Source organism: Aethalodelphis obliquidens, unplaced genomic scaffold (assembly GCF_003676395.1).
Source record: "Aethalodelphis obliquidens isolate GAN/ISIS:26980383/991018 unplaced genomic scaffold, ASM367639v1 scaffold44, whole genome shotgun sequence".
NCBI classification, from domain to species: Eukaryota; Metazoa; Chordata; class Mammalia; order Artiodactyla; family Delphinidae; genus Aethalodelphis; species Aethalodelphis obliquidens.
The window spans coordinates 7,657,680-7,675,510 of record NW_020837988.1 but is presented as its reverse complement, the minus strand read 5'-3'; the positions used below and the strand labels follow the sequence as shown (position 1 = coordinate 7,675,510).

Here is a 17,831-nt window from a genome sequence, read left to right as displayed (position 1 = left end):
ACAAGGATGGACTGAGAGGTGATAGATGACTGGTGGAGGGACACAGAGATGTCAGGTAGGAGGTCAAGGAAGGGATGAGGATGGAACACAGGATGAGAGAGAAGCCAGTGACGTGAATCAACCTTGGGATTGGACTCTGTGCATGATATATTGTAAATACTTGTATTTTGTCTCTGAGATTCACCATCTAGAACATAAGAGTTATACTTCTAGCTCTAGATTTCATTACAGACAGACTTTAAGTGAGCTTAGACTTTAATATATTTAATATATATTTAATATGTAAGCCAAAGAAATTAGTTCAGTTGGTTTATATAACCTTGGCTACTCACTGCTATTTTTTAAATTTATTTTTGGCCGCGTTGGGTCTTCGTTGCTGCACGTGGGCTTCCTCTAGTTGCGGCGAGCGGGGCCTACTCTTCATTGCGGTGCGCGGGCTTCTCATTGCGGTGGCTTCTCTTGTTGCAGAGCACAGGCTCTAGGCACTCAGGCTTCAGCAGTTGTGGCGTGCGGGCTCAGAAGTTGTGGTTCGCGGGCTCTAGAGCACAGGCTCAGTAGTTGTGGCGCACAGGCTTAGCTGCTCCCTGACATGTGGGATCTTCCCGGACCAGGGCTCAAACCTGTGTCTCCCGTACAGGCAGGCGGATTCTTAACCAGTCCTACGCACTGCTATTAAGGAGTGAGTGAAGAATAATCAGAACTCTCAAGACTTTTGGAAGTGTAGCAGGGCAAAGTGAAACAGATTGGTACCTTGTTAAATTAGCTGCAAATTACAGATCTTTTTTTAAATTAAATATTTATTTATTATTTTTGGTTGTGTTGGGTCTTAGTTGTGGCACGCGGGATCTTTCACTGAGGCGTGTGGGCTTCTCTCTAGTTGTTGCGCGTTGGCTCTGGAGTTGTGGGGTGCTGGCTTAGTTGCCCTGCAGCATGTGGAATCCTAGCTCCCTGACCAGGGATCAAACCCCCGTCCCCTGCATTGGAAGGCGGATTCTTAACAACTGGACCACAAGGGAAGTCCCTACAGATCTTAGTATTAACAATTTAGAAATTAAAACTATCATACATATGCTATAGGGTTTTTTGTTTTTGTTTATAAACAGCAGTAATTTTTAAATTTTTATTTATTTATTTTTTGACTGTGTTGGGTCTTTTTTTTTTTTACATCTTTATTGGAGTATAATTGCTTTACAATGGTGTGTTACTTTCTGCTTTATAACATATAGGTTTTTATTTTATGCTATTTTGTTCTAGTTATATGGGGTTTCCATATCTCATGGTGAGCTAACCAAAATTAAATCTCATTAGGGTTTTTGAATTACTAATGGCCTTCTTCCTGGGCCTAGGGCTGTATCTGCAAATAGGTAGCTTAGCCAAAGAAACTGACCTTACCTGGGCTTAGAATTCTGTATTTGATTGGCTTATAAACTTAAATGTTTCTGTATTTCATACTCTTCTTTTTCTGAAGCTGAGATTCCTAACATAGCAGACTTCAGCATATTTTTTTTAAGATTTATTTATTTAATTTATTTTTGGCTGCATTGGGTCTCTGCTGTGGCACGCGGGATCTTCGTTGAGGCGTGTGGGCTCTTCGTTCTGGTGCGCGGGCTTCTCTCTAGTTGTGGCGTGCGGGTTTTTCTCTTCTCTAGTTGTGATGCACGGGTTCCAGAGCACGTGGGCTATGTAGTTTGCGGCACGTGGGCTCTAGTTGAGGCGCGTGAGCTCAGTAGTTGTGGCGCATGGGCTTAGTTGCCCCGTGGCATGTGGGATCTTAGTTCCCTGACCAGGGATCGAACCCCCGTCCCCTGCATTGTAAGGTGGATTCTTTACCGCTGGACCACCAGGGAAGTCCCTCAGAGCATATTTCCTTCCAGAAATATGAGATGGAGACTTGAAACTCTTGTAATTGATCTTGGCTCTTACAGAGATAGTTTTAGGGTCAGTATATTTCAGGAGGGGCACAGGTGGGCAGCTTGGAGTTTTTCAACTTGAAGACCACCTTACAGTTTTTAGTTTTTAAAATATAGACTGAGGAGGACTTCGATCCACTTGCTCTTCTTAATAACTGGCCTACTGAAAACACCTCTGTTAAATAAAATGACTGGAAAACTAATACTTGGTGGCATTAGAACATTCATATGCTTCTTTGGAAAAAATATATATGTTGTGTATTTTATTGTTTTAATTATTTTTTAATTTTTTTAACATCTTTATTGGAGTATAATTGCTTTACAGTGGTGTGTTAGTTTCTGCTTTATTGTTGTGTATTTTAAAATACCTGTTTTAGGGCTTCCCTGGTGGCGCAGTGGTTGAGAGTCCGCCTGCCGATGCAGGGGACGCGGGTTCGCGCCCCGGTCCGGGAAGATCCCACATGCCGCGGAGCGGCTAGGCCCGTGAGCCATGGCCGCTGAGCCTGCGCGTCTGGAGCCTGTGCTCCGCAGCGCGAGAGGCCACAACAGTGAGAGGTCCGCATACCGCAAAAAAAAAAAAAAAAACCCAAAAATAAAATACCTGTTTTGGCTGATACTGGTGTTTGAGCATATTCTTTACCTACACTATTAAGCATCTCAAAATCTCTTACTTAAAACTGGATTCTTATTTATGAGCTGGGTTACCAGTCTCCTGACCAGATGAAATCTGGAAGTCAGGCATCTAGAATGGGGTGCTGGTCTGAAAGGAGTCGTTTCTCTGACCATTAGTCATTATTTACCAACTTGCTGGAGGGAAAAGATGACAGTGTCTGCTTTACTAAAAGCCCTTTTTTCCCTTTTAACTCTCCTTAAAATGAGCTGGTGTTAGTCAGAACCCTTTGTATCTAAAAGCAGCTCATCTTCAGAAAGATACTTTCATTGTAGAAGCACAGGATGACTGGGTAGTGTTTTATCCCGATGGGAGGGGCTTTCAGTCAGGGGAACCGGAAGTTGAGTAGGTTTCACTTGTCGTCAAAGCAGCACACGTAGCCCTGGAGGTGCATTTGATGTCAGCGTGTACGCAACCTGTTGCCCGGTCTGAGTACTCCTGAACGATATGAATCAAGACCCAAACCATAAGTAGAGGGAGGAAATGGGTCTGTGACGGTTGTTCACAGAGACCAGGGCGATTTTGTGATGGGTGCTTTGCTCTGCAGTGGATCCTTCATGCTCTTGTTATCAAAGAGAACTGGTTAACTGGGCATACTCGTAGTAGGGTTTAAATATTTTGGAAAGATCAACCTTAGAGGTGATGTCATATAGCCAGGACATTGGTCCCATGTGCACCCTGCCAGGGGACCCAGCGGAGGAGTTAACAGACTGTAAATAGACTGCCATCTTGAGTGGATTCCTTTGGTAACCAAACCTGAACACAGAGCATCTTTGAGTTAAGGTCATCATGTGACACCCTCGTGGTATCTCCCTCACATCTTTGATTTGAGTGGAAAAAATGTCTTTTCACATCTTGTCAGCTTTGTGGTCACCAGCCTTTCTACATGGGTGATTGACTCCCCACGAGGATTGGATGGAAAATTAGTGAAAAGGGGTTTTACTGCTGTAAATATAGCTCATTGATGTTTTGGTGGACAGCAGGCACAATATAGTCTGTCCCAGGGCTACAGCTGGTTAAATAGGCAAATTTGTATTCATTTCACATCATTCAACCAGAGTAAACTGTTCTCCCTGATGTGGATCTAAGAAAATGTTATAAAGTATCACAAGTCTAAATATATCCACTGGTAAGTCTTGGACACACTACATAGCTGAGAAGAGGGGAAGTAGAGAAAGCTGAGAAAATAACCAGGCATCAAATAAGAAGGAACTGAATTTTAAATATAAAACCCCTAAAATCTATAAAAGCAAGAGCTTATGTAAATGAGTGCTGTAAATGAGCTATTCATATGATCCCAGATGTTGATTTCCATATTAACTATTATTTCTTTCTCTGACACAAATATTACATGTCTATGTGTAAAATGAGTACTTTTCTCTTTTAGTCATAAATTGCCTAAAAATAATTTCCTTTCTCTTCAGAGGCAGATTTTTGGCATTTGGGGCTTTTTTCTTCTTAAGTAAAAACTGCATTAGGTCATATTCATTTGTTTTTCTTTTACATCACCCCCCCTCCTTTTTCCTATTAAGTTTCCTTTCAGGGAATGTTTATTGCATCATTGTTTGTAATATTGAAAACTGGAAGCAGAGCAAGTGTTCACTGGTAAAAGATTAGTGAATACATGGTGGTCTGAGGTAGACGTCTCTAAAAAGGAACCAGGGATCCTTGGAGACATGATCAGTTCCAGGGAGGGGACAGAAAAACACAACATCAACTTGGATTATCTTGTGGTGCCAGAAAGTAAGGAAGTGCTCAGAAAGTGATGGGGCGAGTCAAAAGGACACAGGAGCCAACTGAGGGAGTTCCCAGTGGCCAAATCCAGGATGCTATGTGTGTATATGGTCAGGCCTGAATCTAATAGCAAATGTTAGCAAATTATGTACCTTAAAAAAAACCTTTTTATGGAAATTAATTATTTATTTTTATGAATGGATTATAGGCCCTTTTACAGACTACTGGGAGTTACCCAATAATTTACAATTGAAGTAAGAACCTTTTATCGCGTATGCACTGGGACCATATTTTCTACAGCAAAAACGTGAGTGCAGACGTGGGGGGTAGTTTGACAAAATACTTCAAATTAGAATGGTTAGAAAATCTAGGATACATGGTTGATATATACATACATATATATATGTGTATATGAATATATACGTATGTGTACCCCCCCCCCACAGCCATATCCATATCCGGTCTATCTAAACCGGCAGTTCCACATTTGGCCGCCAAGTGGCACTTTGCTGATGTAAGGAAAACTAACAAGGAAACTGACGAGCTCCAGGATAAAAGGTCAAAGAGGCGCTTGCTCTGTATTCATATGAGCCTTGATCGCCAACCCCCTGGGGCCCATTGAAAGAGTTCCTCTGGCTGAGTGGGTACTATACCCCCATCCTGGGCTTGAGGTGCTTGGGATTTAAATTATTCTGAGATTTAGGCTTATTTCAGCGCGGTCACAAGCAGGCCGGTCCTGGGCGGGGGCAGGGCGGCGGGGGCGGGTGGGGGGGCGGTTCGCTGCTGGTACCTGAGTGCAGGGCGCCAGATGCAAGCTCTGTTGTGGGCCCCTTACAGGTGGAACTAAGAGAGGCGTGCCTGGTCCATCACCGAATCCAGGCTAGCATAGCGCTCAGGGCATAGTGAACGTGTTGAATGAATTGGTAGATGTCTTTGTTCTTCAAAAATAATTTAGAGGAGAAACCACGGTACTTTAGGAATATCTATCAGTAACACATATTGGAGCATCTTGGGCAGAAGGTAAACAGTGATGAACATCTCCCCTGCTTCTGCTGACGTTCTCTGACGTCACACCCTGAATATACCTTTGTATCTTCTACAGGTGCTGTTAGCTCTTACAAAGGGAATTTGTCATACAGTGCTCCAAGAAAGCTTTCCTCTGAGAAGACCTTAGATACTCCTGTTAAAATTTAAAAGGAGTGTGGCATTAGATATGCTTTTGTATGTACTGCTGCCTAAGCATAAGGGTGTAATCCAGAGAGTTTCGACCAGCCTCTAGAACCTGAACAGGATTCGGTACCTTTTGCAGTGATCGTTTAATGTTCAGACTCTCTCTACACTCTACTCAGGTACCTGGAACACTCCTGGGATCAGAACAACATGTAGCCTTGCCCTGCTGTAGCCAAGGCAGCTGCAGGACAAACAGTGTGGCTTTTGGATTCAAATCCTGGTTCTGCTACTCATTAGCCCTGAGACCTTGAATAATTACGTGAATCTTTTTTTTTTTTTTTTTTTTTTTTTTAATAGATGCCTTTATTCTGTTCCTTGAAGTTCGGGGACCATGTCTTGATTGTCTTTTATTTATTTATTTATTTTTTTGTGGTACGCAGGCCTCCCACTGTTGTGGCCTCTCCCGTTGCGGAGCACAGGCTCCAGACGCACAGGCCCAGCGGCCATAGCTCACGGGCCCAGCTGCTCCGCGGCATGTGGGATCTTCCCGGACCGGGGCACGAACCGTGTCCCCTGCATCGGCAGGCGGACTCTCAACCACTGCGCCACCAGGGAAGCCCACGTGAATCTTTTGAGTCTCAGTTTTTTTTATCTGCAAAATGGGGGTGTTAATACTGATATTCTTCATTTATCCAGTCAACGAACATATTTCTTGAGGTCCTCCTTCATTTCAGACTCTCCTCCAAGAGCTTACAGACTGGTGGGCATGGCCGACATGTCTACTAGTGTTTAGAATATTAAGTAAGAATGTATCTAAACCAGAGCTCCATAGTAGTGATGATAGCACAGGACATGTGAATGCATTTGCTGCCACTGGACTGCGTGCTTAAAAATGGCTAAGGTGATACATTTCATGTTATACATATTTTATAAATGAAATAAAGTAAAATGAAAAAAAATCTAAAGAACCCAGCATGACGCCCGGCCCATAGTAGGTACTCAGTAAACGTTTCCCTGTGTTCTCTTTTTTCATGGATGGGCATTGGCAAGCTGTCATTGCAACAGTTACCCAAATTTTACCCCATTAAGAGGGCTTTCTTCTGGCAGCATTTCTGCTTAGATGAATAGAGTGGAGGGACCTGAGCCTTAATTCTCTGTCAACACATTACTGACCCGGCAGGTTTGGGCCACAAGTCCCTGAGCAGACCCGATTTCATTCTTTGCGCATTAGTCTTTATAAGCCTGTCTTCATTATGAAAAGTGAAAGAGAATTCTGGAAGCTGTTTTTAAGGTCCTTCGTAAGGTGGTGAGAGTTTATTTACTCCAGGATGTTGTCTGAGAAACGGGAAGACGTCTCCTAAGCCCATACTGAACTTGAGGCAAGAAGTGAGGATACGGCTTGCAGAAGGCCTGTGGGTCCTCCTCCATCTGTGCGCCTGGCGGCATGTTGTGTGCAAGACAGAAAAGGCCACTCTCCCCATTTACTGGCCTAGTTATGCCAGAGCGCTTGCATCTGAGAAAAATAAATTCTGTTTGACTTTTCTTGTCATCACTCACTCCCTGATGAGGTACAACTGGGGCTGAGAAAATTACGATTCCAAGGTCATAAGAAAGCAAGTGGAAACTGTGGATGTGAACTGAGAAACGGTTATTGATGCTGTTCTGAGCACAGTGGAATGACTGGTGAGCGGCTCCTTTGGGGTGGTGCTTGGGCCCGAGTCCATCCTGACCTTCATCTCCTTCGGTCCCAAGAAGATGTTACTTTACTTTCATGTCACACGTATCTGTTAGCATAGGAGTGAAATCTCTGGTCTTGAAGTGAACTAAGATACTTTTTCTTGCTCTAAATATAATACAGTAATGGTGCATGTGTTAAAGAGGTACTGTAGGCAAACAAAAAAGTTCATCAGTGCCTTGCTAAGAAAAAAGAATGAACAAAGACATTGGTTAGTGTTTTCAGATCTTTTAATAACTGGTACTTCAATCCCTTCATCATCTCTAGGTTAAGCAGCTGTATCCAGGAGTATCTTAGAGAAAGATGGAGGTAGAATGTGTTCAAACCTCAACTCTTCTCCCTAAAACTTGTGGGACTTTGGAAGGTGATACTGAACCTGTTCCTATGTCAATGTCCTTATCTGCAGAAAGGGAAGAACTCTCTCTCCCTCACAGGATTGTTCCAAGGATAACTAAGATAATGTATGTAAAGAGCTTAGTATAGTGCCCGGCACCTAGTAAGTGCTCAATAAATGATCGTTTTAAAAGCGAAGATCACGAAGAAGCTTAGAGTCACGGTGGGCTAACCTGGCCTAGAGAGGTAGGGGAGGCGACTCTAAGAGCAGAGTATTTTCTTTAGTTTGCCTCTGTTCCTGCTGTCTCCTCTGTCTTCCCTGTCATCTCTGAATTTACAAATTACGTTTATCCTTCAAGATCCCAGATCAAATACCACCTCCTCCATGAAGCCTTCTGGATTACCTCAGCCAGAAGCGATCACTTCCTGTATCGTTGCCCTTTTTGTGGCATTTCTGTTTAGTGTTACAGTTATTTGTGCAACTATATCATCTTCCTTATAATGCTGCTTCCTGAAGGAGCAGGACCTTATCTTTTCCACTTTAAGTCTTTCTTTACGCTCAGCACTGAGTGTTGCCGGTAGACTCTGACTGGGTACGTGAATGGCCATTAAGGCAGAAGCTTTGGTAGGTAAGAGCCTACAAGCAGGATTAGTTTCTCCTAAACAGATTTTCAATGGTTTTCTTTTGGCGGGGCAGAGGGTAAAGAGCTAAAAATGTAAGTGTGGATTTATTATACTATAAGGATAGTTTATGTATATAAACAATTGATCCCACGGTTGCCTTTCCCTGAGCAGCGAATAACTTGTGTTCCATTGCCAGTTATCATCAAATGTAATATTCTAAACGGAAGGTGAAGAACACTAACTCCCCCCCACCCCGCCTTCCTTTTGTTTTTCTTTTTTTTTTGCGGGGGTAGGGAGGATATAGAGGGGAAAGGGCAAAGAGTGAAGGGAAAACCTCTGGGGTTTTTTTGAACTCAGGTAGGAGTTAAGGATAACTCCCAAGTACCCGTGCAAATGAATATGATTAACTTCGCTACTCCAGAAAAAAATTTTAATCCCAAAGTCATTTATTTTGGCTTTAGAATAGACAAGCATTTGTGTTGGGTTTTCCTGCCTAATTACTTTTTGCTTAAGCTTATTTAAAAATTGTTTTAAATTCTTTTAGTGTGACAGCCCAGCAAAGGGGGTGGGGGGTGTGTGGAGAAATGGGCCACAGATGGGATCTGAACTATAGGATTTCAGCTTTCCTGTATAAAAGCCTCCTGATACGCTGCAAGCAGGAGGGCAGAGTTGCAATCAGCTTTTCCGGAGAACAATTTGGCAAAATAGTTTTAAAAGTCTTAAAAATATGCTTACTCTTTGATCCAGTAATTCCACTTCTAGGAATGTCTTAAGGAAATAATCAAAGAGGCACGCAGAAATGTAGGGACAAAGCATTCACCACGACATTTATATCAGAAAAAAAAAAAAAAAAAGTAAAACCAACTGAAAACACTGAATAATGTGGAATTGATTAAAGTAGGCCCCTGTCTCTAATGTGTGTAGTTATGTTGTCAAATTATAGGCTTTAAAACATTTGCCACATCTTTCTAAGTGAAAGAGAGACAATAAAAGAGTAGGTACAGTTTGAAACAGTGCAGAGAGATAGAGCGGGGGGAGGGAGGGAGGAGGTGGGTGGGTGGATGGATGCCTATCCCAAAAGACACATTCTGCAAATGTTAACTTTGGTATCACCGAGTAGTGAAATCATGGCTGGTTTCGTACTTTTTTGTGTTTTTCAAGTTTTCTGCTTAAACGTGTATTCCTTTGTAATCAGAAAAACCAAATGTCATATATTTTAAAAGAATATATGTTTAAGGTGAGAATTCCCTGGCGGTCCAGTGGTTAGGACTCCACACTTGCACTGCAGAGGGCCCGGGGTTCGATCCTTGGTCGGGGAACTAAGATCCCACAAGATGCGCTGCATGGCCAAAAAAAAAAACAAAAACAGAATATACGTTTAAGGTATCAGTGAAAAAATAAAATGTTGCTACACAATACCCACAAAGCAATAATCTGAACGCACAGCTGATAGTTTGGATTAAATGTATTTTCTTAAGGGTCACATTCATGCACATGAAGTATCAGGGATCACAGTACACAAAATCAGACGTACCATAGGTTCAATTATGTTTCCCAAGTAAAACAGCAAAAATCTGGGAAGACACAGAGTTTCATGTGGACGTTCTGTTTTCTGAGACCCGCATGAGGGGGTAGACTCTTCAGAGCTAAGAGGACCACGGTTTTGCAAAGCTCCAAACACTAGTAGGTCTTCTGGGAATCACATGTAAAAAATGTTTACTGCCCAAATGACGTTATAAGAATAGCGGGAACATTTTAAATCACTCAATCTTCTCAAAGCCGTTCCCAGTGAAATGTTCTACTGTGTCCCCTTTCTCATCTCCTCATTGTCATCAACTCACAACTCCAAACCCACATGTTTAAACAGGGAAAGAGAGTGAAAGCGTGAGGTAAATGATGGGCAACCAAACCTTTGATGACCCCAAAAGAGCTCTTTGGCTCACGTTCTTTTAAAAAAACTCTCTTTATATGATCAGCTGCGGAGGAAATTTGTTCTTCACTGTTTGCAGACCTCCACTCTGTACACATGATGGGGTTCTCTTGTGTTTGCAGTCCCTAAATTCCTCAGACACCATGTGGCTTCACTGAAGGAAAATCCTTGCGGGTCCGGCTCCCCGTTGTGTAAGGTCAGGTGGAAAAGCCTTTTGTGATTAACTCGCTCACCGTGTGTCCCTTGGTATTTGGAACGTCAGTGGGAGTTTTTATTAGGTGTCCGCATTTTGAATGCTGACTCACATAAGCTTCATCTAATGGGAAAAGCAGATAAATGTAGTGCTTTGGACACCAAGTCGGATCCCAGCTCTCCCAGTAGCTGTGACCTCCAGCACGTCCCCTTACTATGGTTATCCGTCTTTCTAAACACAGTCTTCTCCCACTTTGTTTCCGACACAGTTTCCTTACGCTGCCCCTCCTCCCCAAGAACCAGTGAAGACTCTGAGAAGCCTGATCAACATCCGAAAGGATACACTAAGACTCGTCAAGTAAGTTCAAGTTCCCAGCCGGCGGGGGCCAGGTTCCAGGGGCCCTTCTTCGTGAAGGGGCAGCCGACTCCCCAGGGGACCCACAGAGCGGTTTCTGTCAGACCCGGAGCCCGGCCTCTAGGCCTCCGGGCCGTGGGCTGCTGGCATGAGGGGTCTCCGCACCTAGATTGTTCAGAACTTTCTCTGATAGTCAGTGTTTGGGAAGAACTTTCACTCTCCTGGAAGCTGTCATGATTACCCCGATTTGGTGAACCTTCCAGAAAAAGAACAGTTGGAGGAGAAAGTGAATTCTGCAGATACCTCGACAAGCCTGTGTGAAGATGGGATGTTTGAACTTGGTGCAGGAAATCCTTATTTTATTGCCTATATTTCCTTTGTAATTTATCCTTAATCTCATGTGCCCTTCCTCTGGTGCACTGGGTTTGTTGTTTAATCACCACTGTCAGTACTAATTATCATCAGCATCTGTCTTCTTTGTGCTGTCCCTGAGATAGCACAATTTTTTTTTCTTTTTTCTTTTTTTTTTTTTGGCTGCATGGCAAGGCTTGTGGGATCTTAGTTCCCTGACTGGGGATTGAACCCGGGCCCCCTGCAATGGGAGCACGGAGTTCTAACCCTGGACCACCAGGGAAGTCCCAGAGGTAATGTGATTTTTAAACAGATGCTGCTCTCCAGATAGCAAGTCTGTCTACTAAGACTCACTGGTTCCCTGGGGAGACAGATTTGGTTAGGGCAAACCAGAGGTCCCACATTCTTCTCAGTTGACAAAGGAAGATGACTCGGAGAGCATTTTATGCTTGTATAGATCAGGGAGTTTATTTCTCTCTGATCATCTTTTTAAAATACAACCACTTCGGGGACTTCGCTGGTGGTCCAGTGGTTAAGACTTCCAATGCAGGGGGTGTGGGTTCGATCCCTGCTCAGGGAGCTAAGATCCCACATGCCTCGAGGCCAAAAAACCAAAATATAAAACAGAAGCAATATGGTAACAAATTCAATAAAGACTTTAAAAATGGTCCACATCAAAAAAAAAAAACTTAAAAAATAAATTTTTAGGAATAAAATATAACCACTTCATTGAGATATAGTTCATATACCATACAGTTCATTCATTTAAAGTGTACAATTCAGTGATTTTTTTTTTTTTTTAGTATTTATTTTTTTATTTGGTTGCACCAGGTCTTAGTTGCGGCAGGCAGGCTCCTTAGTTGTGGCATGCAAACTCTTAATTGCGGCATGTGAACTCTTAGTTGCGGCATGCACGTGGAATCTAGTTCCCTGAGCGGGGATCAAACCCGGGTGCCCTGCATTGGGATCGCGGAGTCTTATACGCTGTGCCACCAGGGAAGTCCCCCGATTCAGTGATTTTTAGTTATTCACAGAGTTGTGCAACCATCACTACTATCTAATTTTAGAACATTTTCATCACCCCGAAAAGAAACCCGATACTCATTATTACCCGATACTCATTATTAATCATCCCTCATTTCCCCCCGAAACCCCTCTTCCCGGCCTAAGCAGCCACTAATCTGTTTTCTGTCTCAGTTTTTTAATATTTTATTTGTCCCTGAGGTTTTCAACTGCCTCCCCAGCCGCTCACACCCCCGGGGTCAACCCTGGGGACGGCGCAGCCAAGGGGAAACTCTTTTGCTGCAGAAGAGTCTGCAGCCGGCCGGCCCCCCTCCACCGGGGAGTTCCTGCCACAGCAGGATAGATGGAGGCTACTGAGGCCTCAGGAGCCTGCCAGCTGTCAGCTGCTCCGGCTACTTGTTTCTCTCATCACATATGGTCTGCTCGCGTATTTGATGGAGATGGATTCAGGGGTCTGAGCCCCCTTGAGGTCCTGGCCTCGGATGTGGCAGCCTAGCTGCAGCTCTAGAATAAAATGAGGCAACTGCTCTGAGCTTCTGGTTCTCACCTGTAAAATAGTGAACCAACCTTACCTTTCATGGCTGTTGTCAAAATTAAAGGGGATAATGAAAGGGAAAGCACCTGGTGATCAATAAATGTTAAGATGAAGGGTGAGTTTTGATTTTGTTTTTTCTGAGATGGAACTAAAGTAAATTCTGATTCTCAGATTTCCAGGTAAAGATGGAGGATTGAACATGTACCTTTGCTTCCTCTCCAAACCCCACTAAACAATAATGAGTATTTTTAAACAGCACAAATCCACAAAAATTGGGAGAGTGGGAAAGGAGCAACGGCAACAAAATTTTAGAGGCTGGGGCTTCCCTGGTGATGCAATGGTTAAGAATCTGCCTGCCAATGCAGGAGACATGGATTCGAGCCCTGGTCCGGGAGGATCCCACATGCCGCGGAACAGCTAAGCCCGTGGGCCACAACTACTGAGCCTGCGCTCTAGAGCCTTCGAGCCACAGCTACTGAAGTCCACGCGCCTAGAGCCCATGCTCCGCAACAAGAGAAGCCACTGCAATGAGAAGCCCATGCACCGCGACAAAGAGTAGCCCCCGCTCGCCGCAACTAGAGAGCCCACACACGGCAACAAAGACCCAATGCAGCCAAAAATAAATAAATTAATTAATTAATTAAAAAAATTTTAGAGACTGGAAACAGGTGGTGAATGTTAAATAACTTACTAAACCTGAGAAATCAGGATCCTGAACAGAAGGAAAAGCTGAGAATCACCAGTTTGTACTGTGGTTTCCCCCAGAAGGCTCAGGAATTGGCAGTTCCAGGTACCTCTGGACATCTTGGGGGTGGGGGTGGCTAAAAGGAGGGAGGTTAGTGGAAAGTCTGCTTGAGAGGTATTCAGATCCCCCCTCCCTTAGACTACACAGCCAGAACTGCCCTCCCACACCCTGGCAAAAGGCTGGCAGATGATGCTCACTGGAAAAGTTCAAACAAAGAATCTCTGGACTTGGGGGACCGAGGCACAGCTAAGGGCTGGACTCAGTACTGAAATCAGGGGGTTAAGTGAATTCAGAAACGTTGGATGCTGAGCCCTCCAGCCTGCCCCCCAACCCCAACTCTAAGCCCAGAATGCCAGCAGTCAGGCCATTGTTAGAAGAGAGGAAAACTGTTCTTTGGACAATCAGATGCCCCCAGGTGGGAAGACCAAAGAGACTGGTTTTGGAGGTCCCTCTCCTGACCCAGATGAGTCCCCAGGGAAGCCTAGCATCCCCAAGCCCCACCGTGCACTCAGTTCCCATCAGGATTTTATTATTTTTTTGGCCGCGTGCCATGAGGGATCTTAGTTCCTTGACCAGGGATCGAACCCATGCACCCTGTAGTGCAAGCGTGGAGTCCTAACCGCTGGACCGCCAGGGAAGTCCCCATGGACCACAATTAGGGGGTTTAAATGTCTTAGTATGAGCAGACAACCAAAGATTCTCAGATGTATAAGGAACGCCTATCGTATGAAAGACAATTGTAAAACAAGCCAACAGGGGGAAAAAGTGGAAATAAAAACTGCAGGAAGAGGAAACCTTGATTTGTAGCCTCAGAGACATAGAGAAGATACTGCCTTCTTATTTCACGGACGCAGTGACACAAAGCGTTTAGCAAACAAACAAGGCTCTCAGAGCTTAAAAACGTAGAAATGAAAAAACCAATAGAATATCGGAAGAAAAGTTGAAATGTTCTAGGAAGTGGAGCATAAAGGCAAAGCTATGGAAAACAGAAGAGGAAAGATACGAAGAATAGAAGGTCCAACAGCCAACTAATGGTTCCAGAAAGAGAGAATGGAGAACATAGAAGGAAGGAATCACCAATGACGTACATAATTTAAGAGTTTCTACAAAGGTCCACCGAGTGCTCGACCCTGGGAGCTAAAAGATAACGCAGCAATGCTCTGAAATGACTTTTTTAAAGTATTTATAATCCAGAATTCTTTACTCAGCCAGACTTTTTTTTTTTTTTTTTTGGCCTCGTGGCTTGCAGGATCTTAGCTCCCCAACCAGGGATTGAACCCGCATCCTAAGCAGTGAAAGCACCGAGTCCTAACCACTGGACCACCAGGGAATTCCCTCAGCCAGACTTTCAATGACGTGTGATTGTATAATAAAATCTCTCGAAAAGTTTATCCCTCCAACACACCCTTTTCCAGGATGCTACTGGAAGTTGTGCTCCAGCAAAAGGAAAGTGTAACCCAAGAAAGAGAAAGCCAGGAGGTGCAGGAAGCATGCGATTCTCCGGGAGAGAGGCAAAAGGGACACACAGGGAGATGGGACAGGGAGATTCCAGGGTGGCAGCCGTGTGCAGGTACGGAGGGATCAGGGTCCAGATGGAGCAGGTCAGAAGGCTCCATAAGTGTCCTGCTCAAAAAGACAAGGTGCACAGAATACCTGGTACGTCTGAACGTCGAGATGTAGACAGCCAAAGAGTTTGAATTTGAATTAGTGACTAGTGCAGAAAAGACTAAGCAACTGAAAAAAAAGCAAAATGAGCACAAGCTCTAAGAAAAACTTACGCAGGAAAGGAAAAATTATTAGAGATTACTCTGTGGCTGAACTGTGAATAATGTTGATGGACTCACAGTCGTATAGACGAAGATGTCCTGAGCTAACAAAATCATGGTGTATCACATGGTGGAAGGGGTGTCCCAACATGGAGCAGAGTGAGGAAAGAGAAAGTCTCATTTCCATAGTAGGAGGTCAATAGATAATGCCTAAAACTGAAAAATGAACATGCAGATAAATGCCAAAATGGTCAGCTACAGAGGTAAAGGCAGTTTTCTCTAAAGAAGAGGAAAAGGGACAGAAAGAGACCTGCTGGTTTTTTGTCACAAGCCTTGTGGAAACTATTTAAACTATGTGATTAGTAACTTTGATTAAAATTAAAAACTTTTTTTTGTAAAGCCTGGCAAACGCACAAGGATGTTAACTGTGGCACCGTGAAATATCAGAAATCCCCTAAATGCCCCCTGATAGTGGTAACAAAGTGCTCTGCCGTCATTCAGAATGAGGATGGAAAGTGTATGATCACAGAGGGAAGCCCACAATACGTTCAATTAGAAAAAGAAAACAAGGGACATCCCTGATGGCGCAGTGGATAAGACTCCTCGCTCCCAATGCAGGGGGCCTGGGTTCAATCCCTGGTCAGGGAACTAGATCCCACACGCATGCCACAACTAAGGAGCCCTCGAGCCGCAACTAAGACCTGGTGCAACCAAATAACTAAATATTAAAAAAAAAAAGAAGGGAATTCCCTGGCAGTCCAGTGGTTAGGACTCTGCACTTCCACTGCAGAGGGCATGGTTCCATCCCTGGTCAGGGAACTAAGATCCCACAAAAAAAAAGAAAAAAGATTACTTTTAAAATATTAATTTGCTACTCCCAAATGCTGAGTCTTTGTGGTTTTCTAGATGTGCCGAGGAAGTGAAGACCCCGGGGGAAGAGGCCGGCAGAGCGAAAGTCCACTACAACGTGGAGTTCACCTTTGACACGGATGCTCGGGTGGCCATCACCATCTATTATCAGGCCACCGAAGAGTTCCAGAATGGGATTGCCAGGTAAGAACAAAGGACCGGGGAGCCACATCCTTCCTAGACAGGTTAGGGTCTGTGCCTGACGTGCTCACCTGTGGAGGAAAACATTCTTTTTCTACACCCAGGTGAGAGCTGGTTCCTGAATTTGGATTTTCTTCTACCCAGTCTTACTTTTTCACCTTTCCCCTTCAAACTATGTCATCTTGGTACAGTGACAGATAGCAGCATAGTCCTTCAGGTCATCATGATGCTGTTGAAAATCTATTAAGCTACCTTTCTGTGGATATGTGGGTTGAATAGATAAATTTAATAGCATTACCAAGTAAGGGCAAAGGAAAGAGATTATAAAGAAGATCTTTTCTTCTCTTTTCTCTTCCACTCTATACTGAGAACCTGTTGATAACCGAGAACAGGCATGAGACAGAGGAAACTGTCAGTAACTTTTGCTTTGCTTCCCACTTTGATCAACAGCTACATCCCCAAAGACAACAGCCTGCAGTCAGAGACGGTGCACTACAAGCGTGGGGTGTGCCAGCAGTTCTGCCTGCCCTCCCACACCGTGGACCCCTCCGAATGGGCTGAAGAGGAGGTGAGCTGCCGGCTGGCGAAGGGGCCCGGCCACTGGGAGAAAGCGCAGGGCAGGTTCTGCCCACAGACCCACAGGGCGTGGGAGCTACTCAGGACCCTGGCCAGCAGCAAAGGATGGGCCCGGGTACTCGAAGGCCATGCTCCCCTTCAGCCTTGTAACGTCTTCATGCCCTGGGAAGGATACATCTAATTTTTCTATCCCAGAGTAGCCCATTAACCCAGGATATTTTGAGAAAGCCGTGTCCAAAGGAAAGACCTGCAGGTTAGAAGCCTTTACATCTAGGGGACTTTTTACAAAGAGACTGGTGGCCTTCAATTCTACGGACTTAGGTAGTTAACCAGGTTGATGGAAGAGGAACAGAGATGAGGTTCAGGCTTCCCGACGAGACCTCCCTTTTCTGACGGATTACTGTGCCCTTTAAATGTGTTAAGTCCCTTTTGTTTTTTCTTTTTCCTTTTCTTTCAGCTTGGCTTTGACCTGGACAGAGAGGTTTACCCGTTAGTGGTCCATGCTGTGGTGGATGAAGGAGATGGTATGGGTGCTTCCTGTCTTCTTGGGCTGCACACGTGCCCGTATGTAGCGTGCAGGCCTGGCAGCGGCTGAGGCCTCAGAACAGCACGCCTCCCCCATGGGTATCAGGCAGTTCCCACATCCCCACGCACTTTTTCTCCCACGCTTCTCGGGCAACGAGAGTCCTACTGGGTAACCTGCCCCTTCCCGTGACAGCCAGAGGGTTCGTGTTGCCAGACTGTGGGACCCGGGGAAGGTGAGTGGAATTGAGGTGTGTTGTGGGCTTTCTTCTTCTTCATCCATGTGCCTTTATTTGTTTCAGAGTATTTTGGCCATTGCCACGTCCTGCTGGGCACTTTTGAAAAGGTCAGTGGGTAATGTTACAGGGCCTCACTTTGGTACATGTTGCTCTGTCTTTCCTGTGAGGACACGTGGATCCCTGTTCGCTGGCTGCCTGGGCTCGGCAGAGTGGGTCCAGCTCCGAGGCTGCGCAGGGAGCTGGGGGAAGCACCACACCGGGGGCTACGCCACCAACTTGCTGCATGACCTTCAGCTCCTTAGGCCTTGTTTCCTCTTCTTTTTTTTTTAATATTTATTTATTGGCTGCGTCGGGTCTTATTTATGGCACTC

General features: G+C 44.6%; 1 protein-coding gene across 7 annotated transcripts in view; it reads left to right on the top strand.

The window, feature by feature from the left end:
* RNF157 (ring finger protein 157) overlaps nt 1-17,831 on the top strand; it is an 83,313-nt gene that overhangs the window by 43,727 nt on the left and 21,755 nt on the right. For all 7 annotated transcript variants that reach the window (XR_003427556.1, XR_003427557.1, XM_027080763.1 and 4 more), the window contains exons 3-7: nt 10,568-10,656; nt 15,980-16,126; nt 16,574-16,691; nt 17,157-17,223; nt 17,524-17,567. Coding sequence is in view for 5 of the 7 variants with exons in the window: in XM_027080763.1 (XP_026936564.1) it covers nt 10,568-10,656; nt 15,980-16,126; nt 16,574-16,691; nt 17,157-17,223; nt 17,524-17,567 (465 nt within the window). In the remaining 2 variants the exon portion in view is untranslated. The remainder of the gene's footprint in view (nt 1-10,567; nt 10,657-15,979; nt 16,127-16,573; nt 16,692-17,156; nt 17,224-17,523; nt 17,568-17,831) is intronic.